Genomic DNA, 24,673 nt, shown 5'->3' on the forward strand with positions numbered 1-24,673 from the left:
CAGTCTGGTTTCACTGATGGGGATTTTAAGGAATTTTTGTAAGTGTTCATCTCTTTTCTTCATTTTGTAACAGAAGGAAAGAGACAGAAACGAGTATCCCTCCCATGAGATTAATCTCTGCATGTTGCTTTGTCTCCTTCAGGAGGATGTTTCCTGCCATGAGAGTGAAGGTCGCCGGTCTTGACCCTCATCAGCAGTATTACATCGCCATGGACATCGTGCCGGTGGACAACAAGAGATACAGGTACCGTCCTCACGCTGAATGGGAGCGAATGTCTGTGCCGACATGTCAGACGTCCAGAACACATTACATTTAATTGTCTTTACACATTTTATTTATTTATGTTCCTTGCCATTTTACTCCCCAGAGTCTCTCTACCAAACTGCTGCTAAACCCAAATGATTTCACTCTTTTTGGGTTTTATTGGGAAGTTTAATGTCCCATGATGCTCTAAATGCTGTTTCAGATGCTCCTCAGCCATGACGAGAACTAAACCGCTGCGAAAACGCTGAGTAATTGTATTTTGCACACACACCAGCGACAAAAGAGCAGCTTTCACTCTGCAGAAATTTTAATGAACGCACAGCTGTACGTAATATATGCACACGCACGGTCATATCTGCATGAGCTGCTACAGCTGCAGAGCACACAACTGCATTTTCCTGGATGATTCTCAAACGTCAGACGGAGCATAAACATTTTGACCCAGTTGGATTTTTTCTCGTCTCGGTGCCATTTCTCATGTTAGAGTCCAACGTAACAGGATTTGGACCGAGCCTCATCTTTTCAGATTTCTCATAAGTGCTACGAGTTCCTGTCTTCTTCTTGGCAACGCAGAGAGAGAGCGGTTACTCGCCATCATCTGCATCGGCGAAGTGACGCGAGAGTGATTAAAGTGAGCATGTGCTGGAGGAAGCCTTGTGTGCGTGATGGATCTCTCTGGATATGTCATAAGACTGATATCCTGGCCCACAGTGCTGGTCCCAGAAGTCGGAGCCAGCGAGAGGAGATTGAAATGTATTCATCATCCCGGCGGCCCGAGCAGCAGCAGCAGAGCCAGAGGCTGCAAATAGGATCACTCTCAACGTTCACGTTTAATGACGGAAACGGGGAAAAATGAGGTCGAGATGGAAAGAAAACTGCTGCACGTTTACCTGCTGCTGTCGACTTTATAGGGTCACCTTTAAGGCTCAATATCACCTCTTCAGGTGTTATAACAGAAATGAGGAAGTTTACCTACAGTGGTTTTAGAGGCGGATGCAGATACAGGCTGTTACTGTGTGATGATGATGTGATAATGTGGCAAATAACCCAGAGCTGCCTCATTATCGTTAAAATACAGTTTGGCTGCTAAAAGCTGTCGCTGCCGTTTTTCTGTCAAAGCTGCCAGGAGACGGTTTGGTTGAAATTCAAATTACTGCAAAAATAGCCTCCGAAACAGCATTTAGACAGTCATGCAACAGTGCAGCAGAACACAGCTGGCAATGTACGATATTTTCTTTAATTCCACAAAAAAACAACAATGAGTTAAAGCCAATTCATGGTTTCCACCGGGGGCGATTCTAGGATCGGACCTTTACGGGGGTTCAGCCCCTAATGAGAATGTGACATGTGTACACTCGAGGGCGTCGGGTTCATTCCAGGAAATTTTGAGCATCAAACATTTCATTTCTTGGATTTTGGAAATATTTTTGCACCAATTTCTGCCTTTTCTGCATCAAGTTATGGTGGAAATGTCTTGAGGTCAGAGGTCAGGGGACACCTTTGAAAATCACCATGCCAGTTTTTCCTCGCCAAAATTTAGCCGAAATTTGAAGCGTTATTTAGCCTCCTTTGCGACAAGCTAGCATGCATGGTTGGTACCAATGGATTCATCAGGTTTTCTAGTTTCATATGATACCAGTATCTTCACTTCAGCTTTAAGACTGAGCCCGATACAACCTCTTAAAGACAGTTGGCCGGGATCGTTAGCAATTTTCTTTTTGAATTTGATGAATTTTTTGTGTGCTTGAGGAAAAGAGTCTGAAATCGCCAATGGTTTCCGCTGCTGTGTGGCCGCAAGGGTCATTTACCCAAGTCTTTTACGAGAGTCCAGGCAACCGCTGTAGATGCACAAAACAAGCACCCAGTTACTTTTCTAGCACACGGGCAGTCGTTGCGTTTGTAGCGAGCACAGTCCACGACGTGCAACCTTAGATTTGCACTGTTGTGGACAGAATGTATGTTCTATATTCCCCATCCTTGGTCCTTAAGCTGTCACGCACACTGTTTTCTTCTTCTTTTTATGTTGTTTAGTCAAATACAACCAAACAAAGGAGCTCTCAGTGGTAGTAGGAGCGTGTGCACGTACAAGTCTGCGGCTGTACTGGAGAACGATCAAGAGTTTAGTCCGTATACGTTCCGACTTCCCTCAGCTTGTCTTAAGTCGTTCCTACTGAGAATGTAAATCTTTAAAAGCGGCTCACAAATATATATTTGTTTATTTTTTATATTTATTTTTAATTTACGTAACGTAACTCAAACAGGAATAAACTTTGCATTTGTAGGGGACTATTTTCGGTGGCAGAATAATACATATTTGGTGCTCTTAGACACCAGGGCGGTGTGTTTGGGTTTGAAAATAAACTACGGTGCCCATCTTTGAAGGAACTTTTGGCTCACTGATGTGATTTCAATCGTTTTTGGACGACAATGGAGCTCGATGGCACACAGGAAGAAGCCAATAAGAAAAATACTGTTTTATTATTATCTTACATTTGATTAAATTCAAATGTAAGATACTTCATTTCATGCAAATGCAAAAAAGGTTTGTCTAACAATCAAAATTCTAAATTGAAACCTGCAATGCAGCTCAGTCACACCTGACCTAGAAACCCTGACAATAATTCACCGTAACATGGAGACCCATCTTTAAACACCGTTGTGTAACAGGTCCAGTTGTGTTGTGTGTTCTCAGTTGTGCATCAAGTGTACCAGCAGTGTTTCTTTGCAGCTGGTGAGCACATTTCAAAGCAGAAAGTTCAATGACTTTAAACATGTTCACAGGGAGTTAGTTCTGTTTTCATGCATCGCTGTGTGAAGGTTAATATGTGATTAAAGGCCGAGCAAGCCGCAGATATACATCCACTCTCTCTGAGCAAAACACAACCCTGTCATCTCAGAAAGAAACAGAGAAGGAGCTCTTCCCCCTCACGTCGAGTCACATTTAGTTCTGACAACAACAAAAATGGTAGAAAATAAGCACTGAACATAAATGGAGTGACTTCTGTGCGTTTGAGTTTGAGCCACCTTCATTTCACATCGTTGTTTATTAATGTAAAGTTTTCCAGCGGAGCGTAGCCGGCGTTCTGCCCTGCCGCCTCTCCCCGCTCTCCCACCAGCGAACCAAGACATCATGGAGGACGTTCAGAGGCCAGAAGATCTTGTTAAATCAAATAGGATTTTCTTCCTGGCCGGGGAATTTACCGCAGTCCTTTGCAAACTGAGCCGGGAGCTGTCACTGGTGTGTCTCACAGGCCTGTGGGGCGGGGGGGTTGGGGTCTGGAAATACGGTCTTTATTGGAATGGACGAGCTTTACTTGGGCTCGCTGCCCCTCTTTAGGAACGTCTCATTGGTACCGCGCTCATTAAATCTCCATATATTACGGCGCTTTTATGTGGACAGTCGTTCGGTTTGCTCCGAACTGAACGTGGGGGCCGACTGGCTCCTCAAACATTCAAACATACCTCATTCCTTCAGCTGTGTGTCAGAGCGGGTTGTCGTTCAACACACACACACACACACACACACACACACACACACATCCAGGTACCCACGCACATTCAAAACACACACAAACTCATCTACAAGCATTTATGTTGGCATGTAAAGTTATGTACTTCTAACATTAATCTAATGAACTCAAGTTCTAAACTTCATGTAGAAGTGAGGACTGGAAAAATGATGTCACATTGAACGTTTTTATCTACCTTTGTGAGGACATTTGGTCCTTATTAGTCCAGAAATAGAAGAAGATGCACACACAATATGAAGCACATCCTAAAGAGATAATGTTTTTATACATGTGAGGACAATGCAGTCATTCACCTATTTCTAACCTAACCTTAATCCTAATAACTTAAATCTGATCTTAATAACCAGTTTATTAAACTTAAATCATCTTTGCTGTAACCTAAACCCTAATCCCCGATCTCATGGGAAGACGTGTAAATGACACGACATTACGTTATTTGTACGCCACGCAACAAAACTACCGTAACATTCACAGTAAGGTTGAGGCAACAAAACCATTTAGTTAGGTTTAGGAAAAACATCATGGATAAGTACGTAAACTAAGTAAAATACATACATAAACTAGAATGACACTCGGAGAGCGCAGACCTCCGTGAAGGTGCCCGAATACGATTGCCCCCCCCCTCTCCGTTAAGCTTGCACCATCATCCACGTGTCATTTTGTTTATGTTGAGATCAGCTGTACGTAGCGGAGCAGCGTAAAACACTTCATTCAAACTGGACAGAAACAAAATGAAACTCACCTAAATCGTCAGTCATCAACGCGTCATCAGTTACACTGCGCTCTGCACTCTTAATGTTCAGGCTGATCGGAATCCTTAACAAAATTCCTGAATCCGGATCGCCACCAAAATCTAATATATTGTTCATTGTGCCGAACTCCACCCCTCCAAAAAATGTCATTCAAATCCATCACGGACTTTTGGAGTAATCCTGGTAACGGACAAACCAACACACCAACGCCTGTGAAAACATAACCTCCTTCCTAGGCCTTTGGCCTTGGCGGAGGTAATAAAGTCATAACTTTACGAGGAAAAAAGTCATAATATTACGAGAATAAAGTCAGAACTTTACGAGGAAGAAAAGAAAATAACGCGTAAAATTACTACATTATAATATTATGACTTTATTCTCGTAATATTACGACCTCATTCTCGAAATCTCAGATTTATTATTTTTCCTCAATGTGGCCCTAATCCTCCGTCGTACCATCGTACCATAGACCTACAACAATGATAAATGAAATTGAAAATGTAAACAAAAAAAACAGTTATTCATTTCCACTGGAGAGGAGCTAAAGAGACGCATGTGGCTCCGGAGCCGCAGGTTGCTGACCCCTGCTCTAAACCAATTTGAACCTTATTCTAACCTTAATCCTGTAAACACTAATCCTAGTCTGAAACTGTCTGACCGGCAAAATCTTTGTGTGTGAGGACATTTGGTCCTCATAAGAATCCAAAAACACACACACACACACACACACACACACAGAAATCTGTTGGTCTTCTCTTACGAACCCAGAACACACACACCAGCCGGCCCCGACTGGTAATTCAATAGCAATATTTACTCTGTCAGTACAGTAACCCAATATACAGCTGGGGTTTGGCAACTGTGTAAATGTGTGTGTTTTTATGTGCATGCCTGTCTGTGTTAGTGTGTAATATGTGTGATGAGTGCACACACACACACACACACACACACACACACACTGACAACCTGTTTTTGCTTTGAGTGTGTGTGTGTGTGTGTGTGTGTGTGCGTGTGTGTTTATCCCGGAGAAAGAAAGGAAGAAAGAGGGAATTAGAGTTGCGTTGCCGTTTGGTTTTGTCAGCTGTGTGGTTTTGGTGTTGGTTGAGAAGGGGAAGGACCCTCCTCCTCCTCCTCCTCCTCCTCCTCCTCCCGTCACCCCCCCATCTGTCCAGTAAGAGTGTCACATAAAGTCCAGTCTTTATTGATGGTGCCGTTGCCAGATGGCAGATTTATGAAAGATGAAAGCGGGGGGTGGTGGGGGACTAATCAGATTTCCAGTCCTGTTTGGGGGCTAAAGTTTCCTCGTTCTTTAACACTTTCCCTGCGACGCCGAGCGTAACCCTAAACAGCGCTCCAAACAGGAAATTACAGAAACGCCTGGCACCCTTTGTGGGTGTATACACATGTGTGTGTGTGTGTGTGTGTGTGTGTATTAAGGTCAAAAGTCAGAGCTGTGTGTGCTTGGTATTAGATAAAGTAAAAACAAACAGCTAGTTAAGATGTTGTAGTTCATTGCCTCACATTTCAAAGACACTATTTTACATCTTTATATTTGAACTTTAGTAGCAGCACTTATTTTCCTTTTCCGAATCAAAGGTTTAAGTACGGATTGTAAACCCCTCCTTTGAGGCAGCGTTGTGATATTTTGGGCTTTATAGATAAAACGGACTTGACTTGACGTAACTCGCCAGTTCCTCTAACTTAACACTTGCCGTGTGGTCGCTTCTTCCTGACAGACAGGAAGTGTGTGTTTCTCATTTCCAGGTTGTTTTGAAATAAAGTCTGAAGCATGACACAAATAAAAGAGCGACAGGAAGTTGGACTTTAAGGAATAAGACGTCTCTTACTAACATGTGAGGAATGCAGAACACAAAGTTTGAGTCTTTATTTGCACAAATAGCAAAACAATAAGACATCTTAAGACTTCAGTAGTGGAGGTCTGTCTGGTGAAAACTGGATTCCTGTGATGACCACATTGTATATTATATAACAAACTAGAAAATACTGTGGTTGTAGAGTTCATTAGACATTACGTTGTTAAACAGAGATCCTTTGCAGATGTTCCTGGTGTCCAAAGTCTGAAGGAAACCTCTGATTAACTCAGTCAATTGGTTTTCTAACTAGTCCAACATTCAGAACCTCTTTAGAAGGATCTATAGTGTATATTTCTCAATAAAGCTGTGGTCACATTATGAGCAACACAGCATCAGGCTACAAGTCATTTTCAATGGATGTCGGCGACATCAAGCTACAAACTGACGCCCGACTCTTGTCGCTGTGTGACGGGCGTGACGCGCAACAAATAAAGTTGAGCTGGTCTCAACTTTTTTCAGCGCTCCAATGACGCGATGAAACGTCAACCAATCATATGTTTTTGTTTCATTCTGATCCGTTCCATCTCAAAATATGCCCTTAGCTAGTTCCCTGTACTATTTAAAGTTATTTTTTTTTTTTTTTTTGGGGGCATTTTTCCATTTTTATGACAGGACAGTGGATAGAGTCTTGAAAGGGGGGAGAGAGAGAGTGGATGCGGAAAGGGCCACAGGCCGGATTCGAACCCGGGCCGCCGCGGTCAGGACCAAGCCTTAATACATGGACGCCCGCTCTACCAACTGAGCTAACCCAGGCGCCCGTTCCCTGTACTATTTAATGTCATAACTATGCCAACGAGTGCTTGAGTAACACTTCAACGGCGAGCGACAATGTAGCTGGTCAAGCTGGTCGTTTTACGCAATCCGGTCTCACTCCCAACTCGTCAAATACCGCTGATTGGGCGGCGCCCGTCGGCATCGGAAAATGCTGCACAGAGGCGCCCTTTAGCGACAGTATATGACGAACCAAGCTTTTCCTTTATTGTTTAATTTTGTCTTATTTTTATTAGGGCTGCGAAAGTTAACATAATAATAACGCAAATTTATTTTAACGCCACTAATTTCTTTAACGCTTTTTAGGTTCAGTTTTAAGTTTTAGCTTGTCAGGAAGGAGGTTAAATAACGCTCCAAACTTACGCTAAATGTTGCCGAGGGAAAACCTGGCATGGTCACTTTCAAAGGGGTCCCTTGACCTCTGACCTCCAGATCAGTGAATGTAAATGGGTTCTATGGGTACCCACGAGTCTCCCCTTTACAGACACGCCCACTTTATGATAATCACATGCAGTTTGGGGCAAGTCATAGTCAAGTCAGCACACTGACACACTGACAGCTGTTGTTGCCTGTTGGGCTGCAGTTTGCCATGTTATGATTGGAGCATATTGTTTTATGTTAAATGCAGTACCTGTGAGGGTTTCTGGATCAATATCTGTCATTGTTTTGTGTTGTTAATTAATTTACAATAATAAATATATACATACATTTACATAAAGCAGCATATTTGTCCACTCCCATGTTGATAAGAGGATTAAATACTTGACAAATCTCCCTTTAAGGTACAATTAGAACAGATAAAAAATGTGCGATTAATCACGATTAACTATGGACAATCATGCGATTGGCAGCCCTAATTTTATTTTATTATATTTTGTCATATGCTCTGTTACTATATAATCTGAAAGATCATTTTCAGTAGAAATAAATGGTCTAAATTTCACAGTCACTAACTTTACCTCCAATAAGGAGACCAGAGGGTGTGTTTGCAAACGCCCCCGATGCTTTTTAAATATATGTGTGTGTCTGTGAGCCGTGTGTTTTGTGGTAGAGTGAAGGATGAGTATTTACGTATTTATATATACTGTATATCTATATATATAAATATAGAGTGTGTGTGTGACGGGGCGGTGCAGCCCCTCCGAGTCGATAACAAAAGGACCAAATGAGAGTTTCTGTCCGTGTTTCCTGAGTGAGTGATGAGTTGGATGGAGCTCAGGGCCAGAACTAAACTCAAACAGCTGTTCTTCACACTCGCTCTCCTCCACTTATTCTCAACCTCGCTCTATCGCTCTCTGTTCCTCCCCGTCCTCTTCCTTCTCCACCTCCACCTTTCTTTTATCTTTCTGTTCATCGACTGTCTCTCACTCATTCATCTCTTGATGACTTTCTTTATCTTGCTGCACTTTTTCTCTCCGTGCACTTCTTTCTTTTCTTCTTTGTTCCTTCCTTTCATTTCCTTTCCTTTCATTTTGTTTTGTTTCCTTTCCTTTTCTTTTCTTTTCCTTCCCTTTTCCTATCATTTCCTTTCCTTTCTTTTCCTTTCCTTTTTTCCTTTCTTTTCCTCTCCTTTCCTTTCCTCCTCTCTTCTCCTTTCCTTTCTTTTCCTCTCCTTTCCTTTTCTTTTCTTTCCTTTCCTTTCCTTTCCTTTTCTTTCCTTTCCTTCCCTCTCCTTTCTTTTCTTGTTTTTAAGAAGTAGAGTGAAAGTCACTTTCTTTCTTTCTTGTGCGTCCCTGCTGTTTAACGGGTGGGACTCCCGCGAGTCGACGCCCCGAACTCTCACACAACATCATCAAATATTATGGCTCTGCTTGATTGAAAGTATGCTGCGGCGGAGAGAGTGTGACTGACTTGCAGCTGGTTGATGATTTTATGTTGCTCCTTTGTAGAAATTTCAAGCACAATGAAGAAACAACAGATGAGTCCTTAAAGCCGGTGTTGTGGCAACGTGGCCGAGTGTTTGGAGTTTGTTTTGCCAGCGGGAGTGAAAGAAAAAATCTGCGGCGTTCCAAACAGTCTTTGTAATAAATCGCTCAACCCTGAAGCAACCTCACAGATCCAAATGAGTTTTCAAAACAGGGAAGTGATGAGAGAATATTAGTCCTGCAGATTACACTACACTTATGTGGATTAAAAACACGGTTAGCATCAGTTTCAGCGTGCAGGTCCCAGATACTGAACATCTACTATTTCTGTCGAGGATCATCTTTTAAAAAAACGCATCTTTTCAATCAATACATTCTCATTTCCCCGTCTTGTCCTCCAGGTACGTGTACCACAGCTCCAAGTGGATGGTGGCGGGAAACGCCGACTCCCCGGTGCCTCCGCGGGCCTACATCCACCCAGACTCTCTGGCCTCGGGAGACACCTGGATGAGGCAGGTGGTCAGCTTCGACAAGCTCAAACTCACCAACAACGAGCTGGACGACCAGGGACACGTAAGAGACCTCTTCTTCTTCTCTTTACCTGCACAACTGAACGCTGCACACATGAAGGATTTGTTATAGGAAACATTGCTGTGTTTGTATATGACTCAAGACCATATTTAGATATTTAGAGCATCCTAAAATACCTCTATATTAATGAGCCAGGCTCTTCGTAGCTATACCTACGAAAAGTAATGCTCTGTAATTTGTGTATATCCCACAAAATCAATATGTAATCCACAAAATTGTGTAGCCAAGAAGTATAATGAGCGACAAACCAATGGTGGATGAGTGGGTGAAAAACCTTTCACTCAGGAGGCCGCTGTTCATGTCTCGGGTTAAACCAGAAGTCAACCAAAGTTACGCCACTTCCGTAGTTACTTTAACCCAAACCACGATCTTTTCCTGAACCTAACTAAGTAATTTTGTTGCCTAAACCTAACCAAGTTGTTTCCTGTGAAGACGGAAGTTTATTTTGAAAAAAACTGCATGCCGGTAATGAGCAGAAATCGACACGTGTTGCTGGACATTCGTAGGAAAACGCACAAAAAAATGAGGACTGACTTTTCGTAAGATATCATACGAACGAATGTATGAGTACATGTTGCATAATGAGAAATATGAGACTTCCCATGACACTCTTAACATACCTCACACCACAGGAATATCTGGAAAGATCATTAGAACCATCAAAAAATCGGGGCTTTGCTGACGATTGTTGGGAGGGGGAATCGGGCCCAAAATTGATTCCCGTGTAGTATGTACCCGGCATAAGTTAAATACATACAGAAACAGCGTAACTACAGAAAACAAGTCACAAACGTCACTAAAGTAACTTCAAAAAAGCTCAACAACACTTTGGGACACGAGCACCGGCCTCCTGGTCTAACGTCCTGTGTTTGTTGGACCCATCCACCTCCCGCCGTAAGCAGTCCCTCTAACTTTTTATTCTACGTCTCTAACTCGGAGCATAACAGATTTACGCAGATGCGACGGGGTTGGATATTTCCTACATGACCTGAAGGCAACACAAGGCAAAGGGAATCTTTCAAACAGGTTGATGCAGTTTAATATTTCATGTTTTAATGGTGATTTTGGGGGTTTTATGCAGCTCACAAATCACTTAAATTGAGCTCATTTTTCATAAACAGTTGCATCATGAACCGACAGATGAATCAGATCCGTATTTTATAAGGAACTCCGCGTTGGATCCTGTATCAAAGATGATCGCTATTTCAGCTGAAACTTTCTGGGTTTTAAATGTCCTCGCTGTGATTTATTAGCTTCATTTTTGTGCTTTTATACTTCATGTCCCTCCACGGTGCTGCAGACATGAACGCACCGTTGGAACTGGGAGATGTTTTTGACGCGTTTGCTTGAAAGGAAAGTTGACACGGTGCTTCACGGACTTCATGCTTTCATGAGTCGCGGAGCCATGAGAGTGATTTTCTGCGATACATGACGGTTCGCTCTCCCACACTTTTCTTTTTGAAGATGGTCCACCCCGACTGAGTATTATTAGGTTTGAGGATTAGCGTGGAGAGATATTAGAGGTCTGGGATTTGAACCTGTGCCCTTGTTTTAATATATAATGTTCATTTCCTTCGTGGCTCTGCGGAGCGTTTAGTAATGAAATGGTTTCGTTAAAGGCACTTAATGATTGGATTTGATTTGTAGTTCGCTCCAGCAGCCACACCACCACCGAGCTAAAATTTAAGTCTGACCACAGTTGGCCTGATTTACGGCCTCGCCTGCAGCCAGTCAGTAACAGAGGTGGTGAGCTAAAGTAAGTCTCTTATTGGTTCTTGGCTGCTCTGAATGTGTAATGTGGCTTTCATAGGTGAAATATTTAACTGTAATGCAAAGAGTTAGACCACAATTTGTTTGATTTACGGCCGTCCTCATGTATAATCAGCAAGTGGGCAGCGAGCTAAAGTGAGTCCCTCATTTGCACTTTATACTTCTCCATAGTTAGAAATGGGTTTCATGGGAAAAAGGAGCAACAGAAGGTGGAAGAAAACTGTATTAGCTTTTGATTGTTAACTTTGATTGGCCCCTTATGTTTTAACCTACAGTGGAAGCTAAGAAAATACTCAGCTAATTATTAAAATCAGGTTTATAAAAAATAACAAAACTCTACAATAACCGGCATTTTAGCGTTAGCAAGCTGAAGACCAAGTTATTATTGTCAGGAGTTGCTGGAGATCACGTTGGAGTGAAAAAAGAAAATGACTTCAATTCATTAGGCGGGAAGAAACAACTCCATATGGTCAATAAAGTTGCTTAAGTGTGCTGGAAGTGTAAGTCAACCCGTTCTCTTTCCCACCTCGTCAAATACCGATGCTTGGTCAGTGGCCAGGCTTTCAATTAACTCAAATATAAACCCATCCGCATCATTATCAGACGGTCAGAGCAACTGGTTGAGTATAAAAAGCGAGAAAGTATGTGTAGGACCGGCGGGAGGGGAGGTTGGATGGATTTTGTTTGTGTCCAGTGTGAAACCAATTCAACGTTGACTTGTTCACCTCGTTCGCAGGAAAAGGCACATGAATGCAACAATAAAGCACAAGGAATGTTGTGTACAATAAGAACACCTTTCTTGCTTTTCGTTTATCATTTGTACGCCATGTAGTCTGTACTGAGTCCCATGTAAATATATCTGCGCAAATATGCTATGCTCAGAGCTAGTGACGTAGAATAAAAAGCCAGAAAGACCGCTTATGGTGGCCGGGAGGGCAGGTGGATGGGTCCAACAAACACAGGACTTTCAACCAGGAGACCGGTGTTTTGTTTTGCAAGTTACGTTACGTTTTTTCCGTATATATTTTACTTAATTTACGTACTTATTTTAAGCCCAACTATGACGTTTCTCCTAAATCTAACTAAATGGTTTTGTTGCCTAAACCCAACTGCAGACAGTACCGTCGGGGCGGCTGTAGAGCGGTCGTCCTTTAACCGAAAGGTTGGCGGTTCAAACCCCCGATTCCTACTGTCTGCATGTTGAAGTGAACTTGAACGAGACACTGAACCCCAAGTTGCTCCCTGGGTGCTTTACAGCCCCTCTTAAATGACATGCGACAAGCCTAAAATGCATCCTCATGACACGTGGAATGCCGTAATGTCGTGCTATTTATACGCCTTCCCGTTTAGTTTTTCTGCGTAACTTGAGTACTTAACTAACGCCAGGTACATAAGTTATGTAACAAGCATTGTTATTTTAACCTTTTCCAAAACCTAACAAAGTAGTTTTGTTTCTTAAGTAAACCTAAAAACTAAATTGGGGTACCTAGAGTGTCATAGTTTGTAGCGTGGGGCCGCTGACCAAGCGTTGGTATTTGATGAGTTGAGATTGTTGTGTAAGTAGGCAGTTGTTTGCTCACACGTTAACAACATTTAAAGCCCAAAGACACGGTAGCCGTCTGCGTATCTGTCTTCTTGTTTGGATGTTTTTCTGCCCCCTAGCGACCAGAAGTTGTTTAATACGGTTTTAAAGACAACAGCAAAACACATTTCAGCTCACAGTCTCCATATAGTTCTTACTGGATTTAAAGTATGAGGTAATGCTGCGTCGATAATGAGAACACATTGTGCTGCACTTAAGTGTCACTAAATATTTCGTCTCAAATGGCCGTTACATAAAAATAACACTAAACTTGTAATTTAAAAACCATAAAAATCTGAAAAATGGCGAAATTAAACCTCATAACTCAAAGCTCCGCTTCATCTGATCCCTTCTGCAAAATATGTAAAGTTACTCAGTTTCATTGAGTCTTTTGTGGAAATTAAAGCGGACTGAATTAATTTCAAACCCAGCAGCTCTTTGCTGATCGTCGTAACAGAAGAGGAGGATGGCTCGATGCCTCCCGTCAGGACTGTCCAGCTATTCTAGAGGCTTTGATAGCTGCATGAAGAGCTGCTACAAATCAATTTCCTCTCAGAGCGGCGATGCCAGATGATTAGAAAAGCGGCGTGGAGATGTTTCCAGTTGCGTTGGACAAAATGGCGGTGTGCAGTTGAGTGTAGTCGTCTGGCAGGTTCCTGCTGTGTCACAGCTCTGCAGATGATCCCATCAGCTCGGCGGTGACAAATGTAATAACATATGGATTGTTAGTGGGTGAGGGGAGGTCGTCTTTCCTCTCCTGCTGCTCACTTTAAGGCCTTTTGTCTTCCCTGGAGGGCGCTTAGAGGCCAAAGGAAATTAATTTCGGCGCTTCCTGTGTGGGGGGAAACCTCACCGCTCCTCGCTCATCCTCTCCGATCTTGCGGTGTCGTGAAATGTCTGCCTCATCAGAAACAGACAGCGTACATGTCGTGAATCATCAGACGTCACGGCGGCACAACAGAAGCAGAGAAAACAATATTTATAATGTCTGAGATGGAGCATCCAGACCGGTAAACAGGGCCGCCGCTAGTTTATAATATGGTGATGAGGTTTAACTGCTTTTGTTCAACATAAAACGCTTGTCAATCTACATTTAGTCTGTGAGCAAACAATAATGTCTTTTCTCTCTCTTTTGGTGTAAAAAAAACAGAGAAAGTTGTGCTTGCACTCGACTTAGAGACCCTAAAAATAGTATAGTTTAGTATTTTTTCTATTAACATTAAATGTGCATGACTAGATAAGCAACCATCAAATTTAAAGTTAGAAATAAAACATCCTTCGGTATTATAGTATATAAAGCATAGTTCTCAAATGCAACTGGAAAAAAGGCCTTTCAAAAATGAGTAAAAAAACAATGAATATAAGGTGTGAATATAAAATTCTACGAAAGCAACATGTGAAAATCCATTTGGTAAGATTTCTTGAAATAGGATGTAATATTTAGGTCTTTCCAGATAAAAAGAGATCATGTGTCATATGGAGCTTTAAAAAGATTTTCAAGATGTATTGTCTGAAAAAAAGTCTGCATATACTCACTACTTACGTAGTTACTTACGTTACTTGTGTTATGAGATATTTTGACTACTAATTAGACGATACGTTAATCATTATTATCCCGGCCAAAATAATTATAATTCAAAATATTATCCCAATATTCATATTGCAAAACATACTAGAATCACTTTACCTTACATTTTATTAAGAAACAAATATTTTCATTGCATCACAGACAGGACACACTATTTTTTTGTTAAAAAAAAACAATTAAGCAATCTCTAATAAGCTAATCATAAATGCATAAATAAAAAAATAATACTATAATATAATAATAACAAGAAAAATAGTAACATTGTGAAAAGTCACTATCCCAATAATCCGATAATGGAAATTCACTACGATCCACTTAATGTGTTTTTTATCGCAATAAAATCCTATATTGTCCTGTCCCTACTCCACATATTGATTAAACAGCCCGAATGTATATCAAAATAAAAAAGTTAAATACTTTATTAATAGAGAAATATGACTTGTCTTTTCTTTAAAAATTAGTCAAAGCGATTAATCAATTATCAAAATAATTGTCGATTCATTTAATAATCGATTAATGGCTCCTAATTTAAAGAGAAAAGTCAAAAAGCAGCTTCTTTAACCAAACACTTGTGATCAACTGAATAACAATCGAGCAGCTTGATGTCGTTTGAAGACCGAGGTTCATCGTTCTGTAAAAGTCTTTGTGTTTGGGACGCCTCGTTGGCCGGCTGGACTCGTTAGCCTCGGGGGCTTCAGATCCGCTTTATGCCGTCACTCCGGCCTGTCGTCTACTTCCTGTCTGTCCTCGCCGCCGGTCTGTGGGAAAAACTAATAAAACGCATGAAGCGAGCCGGACCGGCCAAAACATTTCTCCTTTTGTTTCATAGCTGCTTTGTTGTTAATGATCCGTTGCATTGTGATGTATCAATGAAGGATTTTCTGCAGAGTCTGCTTTGAACATTTGTCTGTTTTTCTTCTAGTGTTTCACATGACAGCAGCATGTTGTAGCTCTGCTCATATAAACAGTCAGTACTGGTGACCTAAACACTAATTTATTTATTGCTTTGATGGCTGAAAGTGTTTTTAACCATGTTTGAAAATCCACTTAGGCCACACTGTCGTGTAAAAATCCGCTTTATAAACAAAATGTGATTTGATTTGACTTTCTGGAGACACATCTGTTAACGCGGCGGACGCGTCCGTGTCTCTCGGGTTGTGAATGTCCAGATGATTTTTCAAAGGAACGTCATTTAATGAAAACATCACTTATTTAGCCTGATTGTATCTGAGCGTGAACAACTGTCAGCCAACGTCCTCTGGCTGCCCTCGCCGGCGTTTGTTCCCAGTTTGTTTTCCAGCTTTGACTTGACACCACCTCCGGCCGACTGGGGACTAGAAGCAGGACTCCTCTGGGCCGCGTGGGATTCGATTTCGAAATCTCTATTGTTAAAACGTGACTGATTCAACCTGCATCCACGTCATGAAAGCTTTTCTATTCGCTGGTTTAACGCTCGTTGTCTGGTATTTAATTTTATTTAATTTTATTTAATTTTATTTAATTTAATTTTATTTTATTTTAGTTTAGTTTAGCTTAGTTTAATTTAGTTTGGTTTTAATTTTTTTATTCTTTCTCCCAACTTGTGGTTATTGAAATATGTTTAAAAAATATAAATAAATAAATAAAATAAAATAAAATGATGCATCCCCTCACTTGCACAATAAAATGATCACGGTGGAAACAACATAGAGAGACAAAAGAAGAAAAAAAAAAATATATATATATATATATATAGATTGTGCAAGTGAGGGGATGCACAATTTTTTATTTTATTATTTAAACATTTTTTCATGTGTTATGTTGAAATTAAGATAAATAAATAAAATATAATCGTGCATCCCCTCACTTACACATTAAAATGATCACGGTGGACAGGACATCAAGTGATCAAAAATCACAAACCTTTACTTCTGATACTTTAGTTCCTTAGTTTCCATCTTTATGCATTCATATTTATTATTATTATTATTATTATTATTATTATATTTTTTCTTTCTCCCAAGTTGTGGTTATTAAAATATGTTTTTAATGTATTTCTTGGGTTACTGCCCTCGTCAAAGATTATATATACAGTATACTGTATTTGTGTTATATTAAAATAAAATAAAATATTAAAAGAATAAAAATAAAAAATAAATAAAGACAGAAAAAAATCCCAAATTTTTACTTCTGAGCCACTTAAATTCTGTAGTTTCCATATTTAAAATGCTGTTTTACCAGTTGAAAGAACCCCGGCAGCAGGAAAACAAAACAACCCACAACTTTTGAAAGTTTTTCTTCCTTTTCTTGTAAAGCTGCAGCCTGGCAACATCTATTTATTCTGGAAAACACAATTTTGCACAACACCAGAGACATCAGAGACACCAGAGCACCGCCCACACAGTTTGATCGACAGGTGATGTCTGGGCAGATGGAGATAAAACATGTTATTTTATTTATTATTATAATGCATCTGTGTGTATCTCTGCTGCAGCCCAGTCATCATTAGTGTGTTTCTGATACTCGGAGCTGTTCCCTCCCTCAGAAATGACCCCTTCTGCCTGTTGCAACAGGGTTGAGGGGGGAGTTTGGCTCTGGGTCGGTTTTCTCACTCTCAGATTAATCAAGAGCAGACCGAGGCCCCGAGGCGAGGCTGGGGCCGACACCGTCTGACGCCTCTGCTCCGCTGTGAAATAATCCTCGGCCCTCCGGCGAGCGTCATCGCGGCGTGAACTCGGTTTCCGCTTCGTGTCACGTGGCCCTGATGGAGACGCTAATTGATGTTGCAAAGGACTTACATGTATTGTGTGTTTGCGGAGAGGAAAATTGAGGGCTTGAGGGTTTTTTGTTTTGGAAAGTTTCGAGGCTCACGTCATTTACGCACATACAGATTGGTGATACATCACTGAATTTATGAGGCCTTCAGACACCAAAGTCACTTCCTAACCAGTAATCCTTCACAACAACACTCTGGATCCTCACTGGAACCTGATCCAACACAAGTTTGACATCTGTTCCACATGTCTTGTCACTGTGTCATTAAATAAATATTAGCACTTTATTTCTTCTCTGGTTTCAGATTCATAAAAATTGAGAATGTGATGTTTGATTTTGCCTGCAAAAGGGATAAAAGATACGTTCTCAATCTGGTGTCCGTCATCATTTTGTGCTTATTCTCACAAAGATCTTCTTCCCTTTCACGTTTCCAGATCATCCTCCACTCCATGCACAAGTATCAGCCTCGCGTTCACGTCATCAGGAAGGACTTCAGCAGCGAACTGTCTCAAAACAAGGCGGTGCCCAGCGGGGAGGGAGTCAAGACCTTCAGCTTCCCTGAGACCGTCTTCACCACCGTCACTGCCTACCAGAACCAACAGGTATGCAGCTCTCGTTTGAGTTTTCAGTCGCCCCACAAGTCTTGCAACCACAGGAATTATTGCAAATTCAAATAGTCCCTGCTAAATTTGCATTATTTTTTGAAATCCCTGCTTTTCCTGCAAAAAAATATGACATTTGGGAACACTTTTACAAACACTTTTATGAGCCAAAGTCAGATAAATACAGAGCCTCAGTCTCATCAATGTTTTATTATAACTGCATTATCTCTCTAGAACGTGTTTTCTCAGGTGTTGCTTCTCAAATTGACCAAAATTCAACCATTTCTACTTTAATTTCTACTTTAAATTTGGATTATGGAGTTTATTGCCAATACTACATTGCAAAGTAGGAACCCACTTCTAGATCGTTTAGAGAAAAAATTAACAGAAACAAATAATGACCCACAATTTATTATGAAATAGCACAAAATGTTGTCATATTTAAGTGTTTTTGGAAAAGCATTTTAAGCTCCAATAATCACATTAAGATCTCCTTTCCATGTTCTTGTCGTCTGCAGATCACCAGACTAAAGATCGACCGCAACCCGTTCGCCAAAGGATTCAGGGACTCTGGCAGAAACAGGTTCGTTATCATCACAACATCATGTTTACCAACAGTTACAGTATTTTATACGCTGCTCCTCACAAATCTGTGTGACCTTTTAATATGGAAATAATGGTCTGAAGATAGCACCATATGTTGCTCCATTTAAAACCAGCTGCAGCACAGACAGACAGATCTGACCTCTCTCTGTATTACTATCATCGTCTTGAGGTATTCTACATCATAAACTGACGTCATGCTCTAATTATATACCCCGAAGTCATGGTGTTTTTTTCACCCAGTGTGGTATAACGTGATGATCGTAGCCAGAAGAGGGTTTACAGTTAACTTTGTTGATGTTGTTTTACTATCAACAGCCCACGCTGACCTATCACAGCTCTTGTTTCTCTGTAGCTTCTCTTGCACCAACTTGTAGTCACATTTATAGTATATATTTCAGACCAGTCGCACTAAATGGCGTGTCATTTGTACGCCATGTAGTCTGTACTGACTGCAATGTAAACGCATTCGTGTAAATATGCTACGTTCAGAGCTCGTGACGTAGAATAACAAGAGAGAGAGAGACAACTTATTGTAGGCGGGTCCAACAAACACAGGACTTTCATCCAGTAGACCGATGTTCGTGTCCCAAAGTGTTGTTGAGTTATTTTGATGATACCTCAGTGACGTTTGGAGCATGTTTTCCGTGCTTAAGTGACGTTGTTTCTGCATGTAGTTTACTGAGTTTACACACTTATTTTAAGCCCAAGTTGTTTTGTCGCCTAAACTTAACTGCGGACGAAGTTTTGTTGTGTGGTGTAAAAATGACACCCGAAAAGGCTAAAATGCGTTATCATGACACGCAGAACATCCTTGTCATGTCGTGCCATTTATGAGTCTTCCTGTGAGGTCAGGTTGCATATTTAGGAGCTGCTGCAGACTGAAATATAGCCATTAAAATGCTGTTGAAACAAGAGTTACATGTAACCGTCTAAAGACATGCATTTTCAACTGATTTTCGCCTACTTCAACTTAGACGTCTAGACATCTTTCAACCTGCAAATCCATGCTTAGTCATGAGTCATGTTTTTTATTACACACCATACAAGTCGCTGAAACCAGGAAGTCATGCAGCATCGATCATTATACGACTCTTTAAGATATATTATATATCTGAGCCCTCCTCTTCCTGTCTCACACCATGTAGACATATAGACAGACAGACAGACGGGGCGTTGCACTGTTGCATCAGCTGTGTTGTCACTGCTGGTGTGCTGATGTCAGCCGGAGGGAGCGCTCCTATTGGCTGTCGACGCTGTGGCATCATAAATCATATTACTGATCATCACACACCTTTTGAGCCAGCTTATGATGTCTTTAAATATGTTTGATTTTGTCTTCCTTACTCATCTTGTCCTGGAGTTTCCTCCTCCCTCTCTTCTTCCTTCCTCTCTCCGTCTGTCTCTCGATTAATACGTCTCTCTTCCTCTTCCTCCTTCCTCTCTCCGTCTGTCTCTCCTCTCGATGAATTTGTCTCTTCCTCCTTCCTCTCTCCGTCTGTCTCTCCTCTCCATTAATTCGCCTCTCTTCCTCTTCTTCCTTCCTCTCTCCGTCTCTCTCTCCTCTCCCTTAATTTGTCTCTCTTCCTCCTTCCTCTCTCCGTCTGTCTCTCTCTTCCTCTCCGTCTCTGAATTATCATATACAACGTTTGTGGAGAGGAGGAGGAGGAGGAGGAGGAAGAAGAGGGGTGTGTGTACCGAACCACCAGACCCCTCCACACACATGAAAGCAGCCCCCCCTCCATCTGGTCTGCATTATTGGCACACAGATATTTGAGACATCTTTTTCCGTTTTTCAAACAATAGGCTGTTTGATTTATGAACTGGCATCAGAATTTCATTGCAGAAAAGCTACAGATGAAAAGATAACGCAGAGTGAGATATTTGCCCGGAGAGAGAGAAAATGAATTTATCCTCACGTACGGGACTGTTCGGGATTCCTTCGCTTCAGTCGGCCGTGATGTTGGGATTCGTTCTGTTCAGATTCAAGTAGACACTTCAGACTTCCGTCACCTTAAACATCCGTTTCTTTGTGTCTGCAGCTGCTTTTTATCTTCAGTCATTCATGAATATTGTTAGTGAGCTGCAGCTCTGACCTCTGACCTTCACACTGCTGCTTTTTGCTAATTATGGTGATTTAAGCGTTTAATCGGTCACACACTGTACTGGAGGTTACGCTGGATGTCTGCTGAACATTACATGTAACTGTAGCTTTTAATTCAGACACATTATTAGATTAGATTTCACACCACAGCTGGAAGTTTAGAGCATGTGATCCTGAGCCACATAAATGAATATATTTATTTTTCCTTCCATGTGGGCTCAGATCTGATCTTTAATAATAATAATGATAATAATAATCAATGACAAAACACAAGGCTTTCACCCAGAAGACCAGGAGGTGCATCCCGTGTGAAAACCAACAATGTGGAGTTGTCTTTGTTTCACTTTCACTTTTGAAACGCAGTTATTTTCAGCCAAAACATAATGTTTTTTTCCCTAAATAAATAAGTATTTTTGTTGCCTAAACCTAAAGAAGTTGTAGTTTTGTTGCCTAAACATGCTTTGTTTTTTGTTTTTCATGCAGTTTTACGTGTTAGAATGTGTTGCTTTTTAAGTTTCACTTTCACTTTTACAACGTAGTAGGCGCAGTAGGCCCCTTCTGACCCACATGTATGGTGGTTATAGCAACCGCCAACGCCTATTTAATGGCCTGATAACAGTCAGACAATACAGACTTATCAAAAAGAGTCTTACAATATTGGCGAACATTTCAGAGATAAAGAGAAATTGTTGCTAATAGTTTAGTTACTGCTAACTGCAGCCAAAGGCTCACGGATACGGCTACGGTTGCTAAACTATTAGCAACATTTTCTCTCCATCCCTCTAACAGTTTAACCTTCTGCTACCTGCAAGACACACAGAAAAAGGTCCTCTTGGAGACAGTGTTTTACGTCACTTTTCTGCCGCCCTCCTGCTTTGTTTTTTCTCTGTCGTTGCCGGCTGCAGCAGTCAGATCCCGTAGGATCCCCAGCAGTCTTTTTTATATCATGAGTACACAAGCAAATACTACAATTGCAAAACTGATAGGATAATTGTGTGAAGATATGTCAGCAGACAGGAGCCAAAAGCTGAGGCTGATATGGAAAAAATTAATGAAGGCGTGTAGGAGAAAGAACTCACTGAGCTCCATTTCTGATTTGAATTTTATGTGCTTTAAATGTAAATGCTCCATACACGTTGTTTTGTAATCACACATCGGGGTATTTGAGACTGTTTTCATTCATTTTTCTTTTAGGGAGGTAAAAAGTTAGATGAATCATTTTTTTCCGTCCAGTCTGACGGCATCACATTCTCTCTCTGTCTGCATATTCATTGAGATATTTAAAGCCAAGACTTTTTGGCTTCACTGTGAGATCAGACCAGATCAGATGAATCATTTTATACACATTTCTCTGCAACGTGCCAACATATCTGGCGTGTTTGGAAACTCTTCATGTCTTGACTCAAGTGCAGTTTGGCATGTTTGAACAGTGTTTGTTGTAATAACGGACAAGCTGACTGGGATCAGAAAGGTCAAACGTAAAAAGAGGAAACATATCACGTAACAAAAAGTGAACTCAGAGTACCATATTATATTACCAACAGAATACAAATGTCTGAACTATGAGATTATCCAGTTTACCTTGACACTGTGCCTTTAACTAATTCAACGAAATAAACAATTCATTTGCATATTTAATTACCTTGAAACAACGTAAATGTTGCTTGACAATTTATCTCAATTTAAAATGAATCATCCTATATAAAAATATGTATCCCCATACGACGGTTTGTATAACTTAGGAAAAGTTATTCCTCATTTTTTTGTGCATTTTTCTATGAATGTCCAGCATCACACGTCAATTTCCACTTGTTACATGCATGCAGATTTTCAAAATAAACTTCCGTCTTCACAGGAAACAACTTGGTTATGTTTAGGTTGTTTGGTTCAACAGAAATATTTAGTTAGGGTTAGGAAAAGATCGTGGTTTGGTTTAAAATATCTCCAGAAGCGCTCTTCATGGGGGCTTGCTCCCAATGTGGCGTTTGTAGCTCTTTATACTTCCTGGTTCATGATTACATGGATTACACATGACATCATCGGCATAGCTATGAACGGTGTATGAGAACAGCCTGATTAAAATAGCATTACTTTCTTGAATTACCCTTTTTGCTCTAGGTGGTTTGTTCCTCAGAACCATCTGAGAAGCCGTCATTTGAAATTGATTGGAAAAGGGCAGGCACTTTCAAAAAATACCTGGCAGGTGATTGGATGAACCATCTGTCAATCAAACTAATGAAAGCAGAACTAACTGAAGGCAAAACAACCGTTCTTTGCTCTTCTTTCATTGAAGAAATACTCTCCAGTTCTTGTGCTACTGCAGCATCTACGCTAACCTCTTCAGGAGACGCCGTTGTTGTTTAGAACCAACAGTCACCTCTCCATGTCACGCTATGATGTCACCGGGTGTCACTCAGCCAACTCTGCACTAGTTGAAGACAGCTGCAACTAAAAGTGTTGCAAACAAGAAGCAGCAAACATTAAAACAGGTGTGACATCTTTTGTTTTTGTTGCCGTGCCAGACGCGTCTGTTAAACATTAAACTCAGTTTATATTAATATCGGATATGAGCGACATTAACAGTCATCAGAAACAGCTAACACGCTTTTCTTTGGATTATATCGGTGGAGTGACTGCCGAGTGAACGCAGCCTGTTTCCTGTGGAACACGACCAACTAATTCCACATCGAGGGGGAAATTTAAAATTAATAGAAAAGGGCAAAGCTGCACTGCTAATTCTCAAATTAAGCACCGGCTTGTTTTCCTGTTTCTGACGTTCTTAATGGCATCTTAATATAGAACTCAGGTGTGTCTGGTGACCGGGCTTTATGGCCTGTAGCGGCTCATTTTGTTGGTCCGGTGTGACTGTATGAATGAGTGCAGTGATGGCGAGGGCCCCGGCCCGATTAGCATGGCGCACTAACGAGCTGCCAGGGCCGGGGAGTTAGTGGCCCTAAAATAACACGGCGAGCGGCAACGGGCGCTGCTTTCCCTGGGACGGGGGCCGAGCGGCGTGCGGGGAAGTAAATCAAGCAGGAAGGAGAACCGTGTACAAGATTCAAGATGAAACGTCACCCAGATTTATGTGCTCAGTAAAAACCTGCTCCTTTTTAATGGCTCCAGTTTCCTCCAAGCACGACTCCAGTTTCTCCCTCCCTCTCTCCACCCTCCTCCTCTGTCTCTCTCTTTCATTCACACACACATTAGTATTAACTAATATCACTTCCCCTCTCTGTTTCTCTCAATATATTTCCTCCTACTCACTAATAGTCTCTCTGTCTACTCATATCCACCCACACATGCGCTGGTCATAAATTTTATGACTTAAAAGTTAAAAATACCTTTTATTTACATGGCACTTTTTCAAAAACAACGTTATTATAAAGTATAGTACAGTTGGTAATCTTCTTTAAAAGCATTTTTTGTTATATTAGTTGAAATTGTCATTACATCCCGACAGCTATCAATAAATCAAATCCTCTGACAAAAAAAAGAACCAAATCTTTGGCTGTCGGAGGACGGTAATAAACCCGCCCAATAGCAAGCTAGTGAGTACAACAACAGCCATGTTCATTGTTTACGTTCATTATGATCATTTTCAGGGAGTGGCTGTCAGTTTTAATAATAATAATAATACATTTTATTTATAGAGCGCTTTTCATGAAACTCAAAGACACTTTGCACAGTTAAAATGATCATAAATAACAACATCATTATATATAAAACACACTAATGCAGCTACTTTCATAGGAAAAGAGTTAGCAACACTGGGCTGAGGTTTTAGGTTGGATCATTTTTTTAATTTAGCATACTCTTGCTAGTTTCTGAAGATTGATAAATAAGGATAACAGAAAAAAAAGTGACTCATATCTTGAGACGATGCAAACTGGAAAGATTCAACATTATACAAGACTTCAACATCAGGATACAAAAGACTCCATCGACAGGACTGCATGAATGATTGATTAATGTTTTAACGTATTTTAGTTTTGTTACTGTTATTATCCGGTGTTGCAGTTTTC

The 24,673-nt window shown here is 40.9% G+C and overlaps 1 protein-coding gene across 1 annotated transcript in view; it reads left to right on the plus strand.

Moving 5' to 3' along the window:
• The window catches only part of tbx15 (T-box transcription factor 15), a 48,375-nt gene that overhangs the window by 17,410 nt on the left and 6,292 nt on the right, over positions 1-24,673 (plus strand). Inside the window, exons 3-6 of the mRNA XM_037790556.1 lie at positions 143-244; positions 9,459-9,630; positions 17,777-17,944; positions 18,463-18,527. Coding sequence (XP_037646484.1) covers positions 143-244; positions 9,459-9,630; positions 17,777-17,944; positions 18,463-18,527 — 507 coding nt within the window. The remainder of the gene's footprint in view (positions 1-142; positions 245-9,458; positions 9,631-17,776; positions 17,945-18,462; positions 18,528-24,673) is intronic.

Source organism: Sebastes umbrosus, chromosome 13 (genome assembly GCF_015220745.1).
Source record: "Sebastes umbrosus isolate fSebUmb1 chromosome 13, fSebUmb1.pri, whole genome shotgun sequence".
Lineage (NCBI taxonomy): Eukaryota > Metazoa > Chordata > Actinopteri > Perciformes > Sebastidae > Sebastes > Sebastes umbrosus.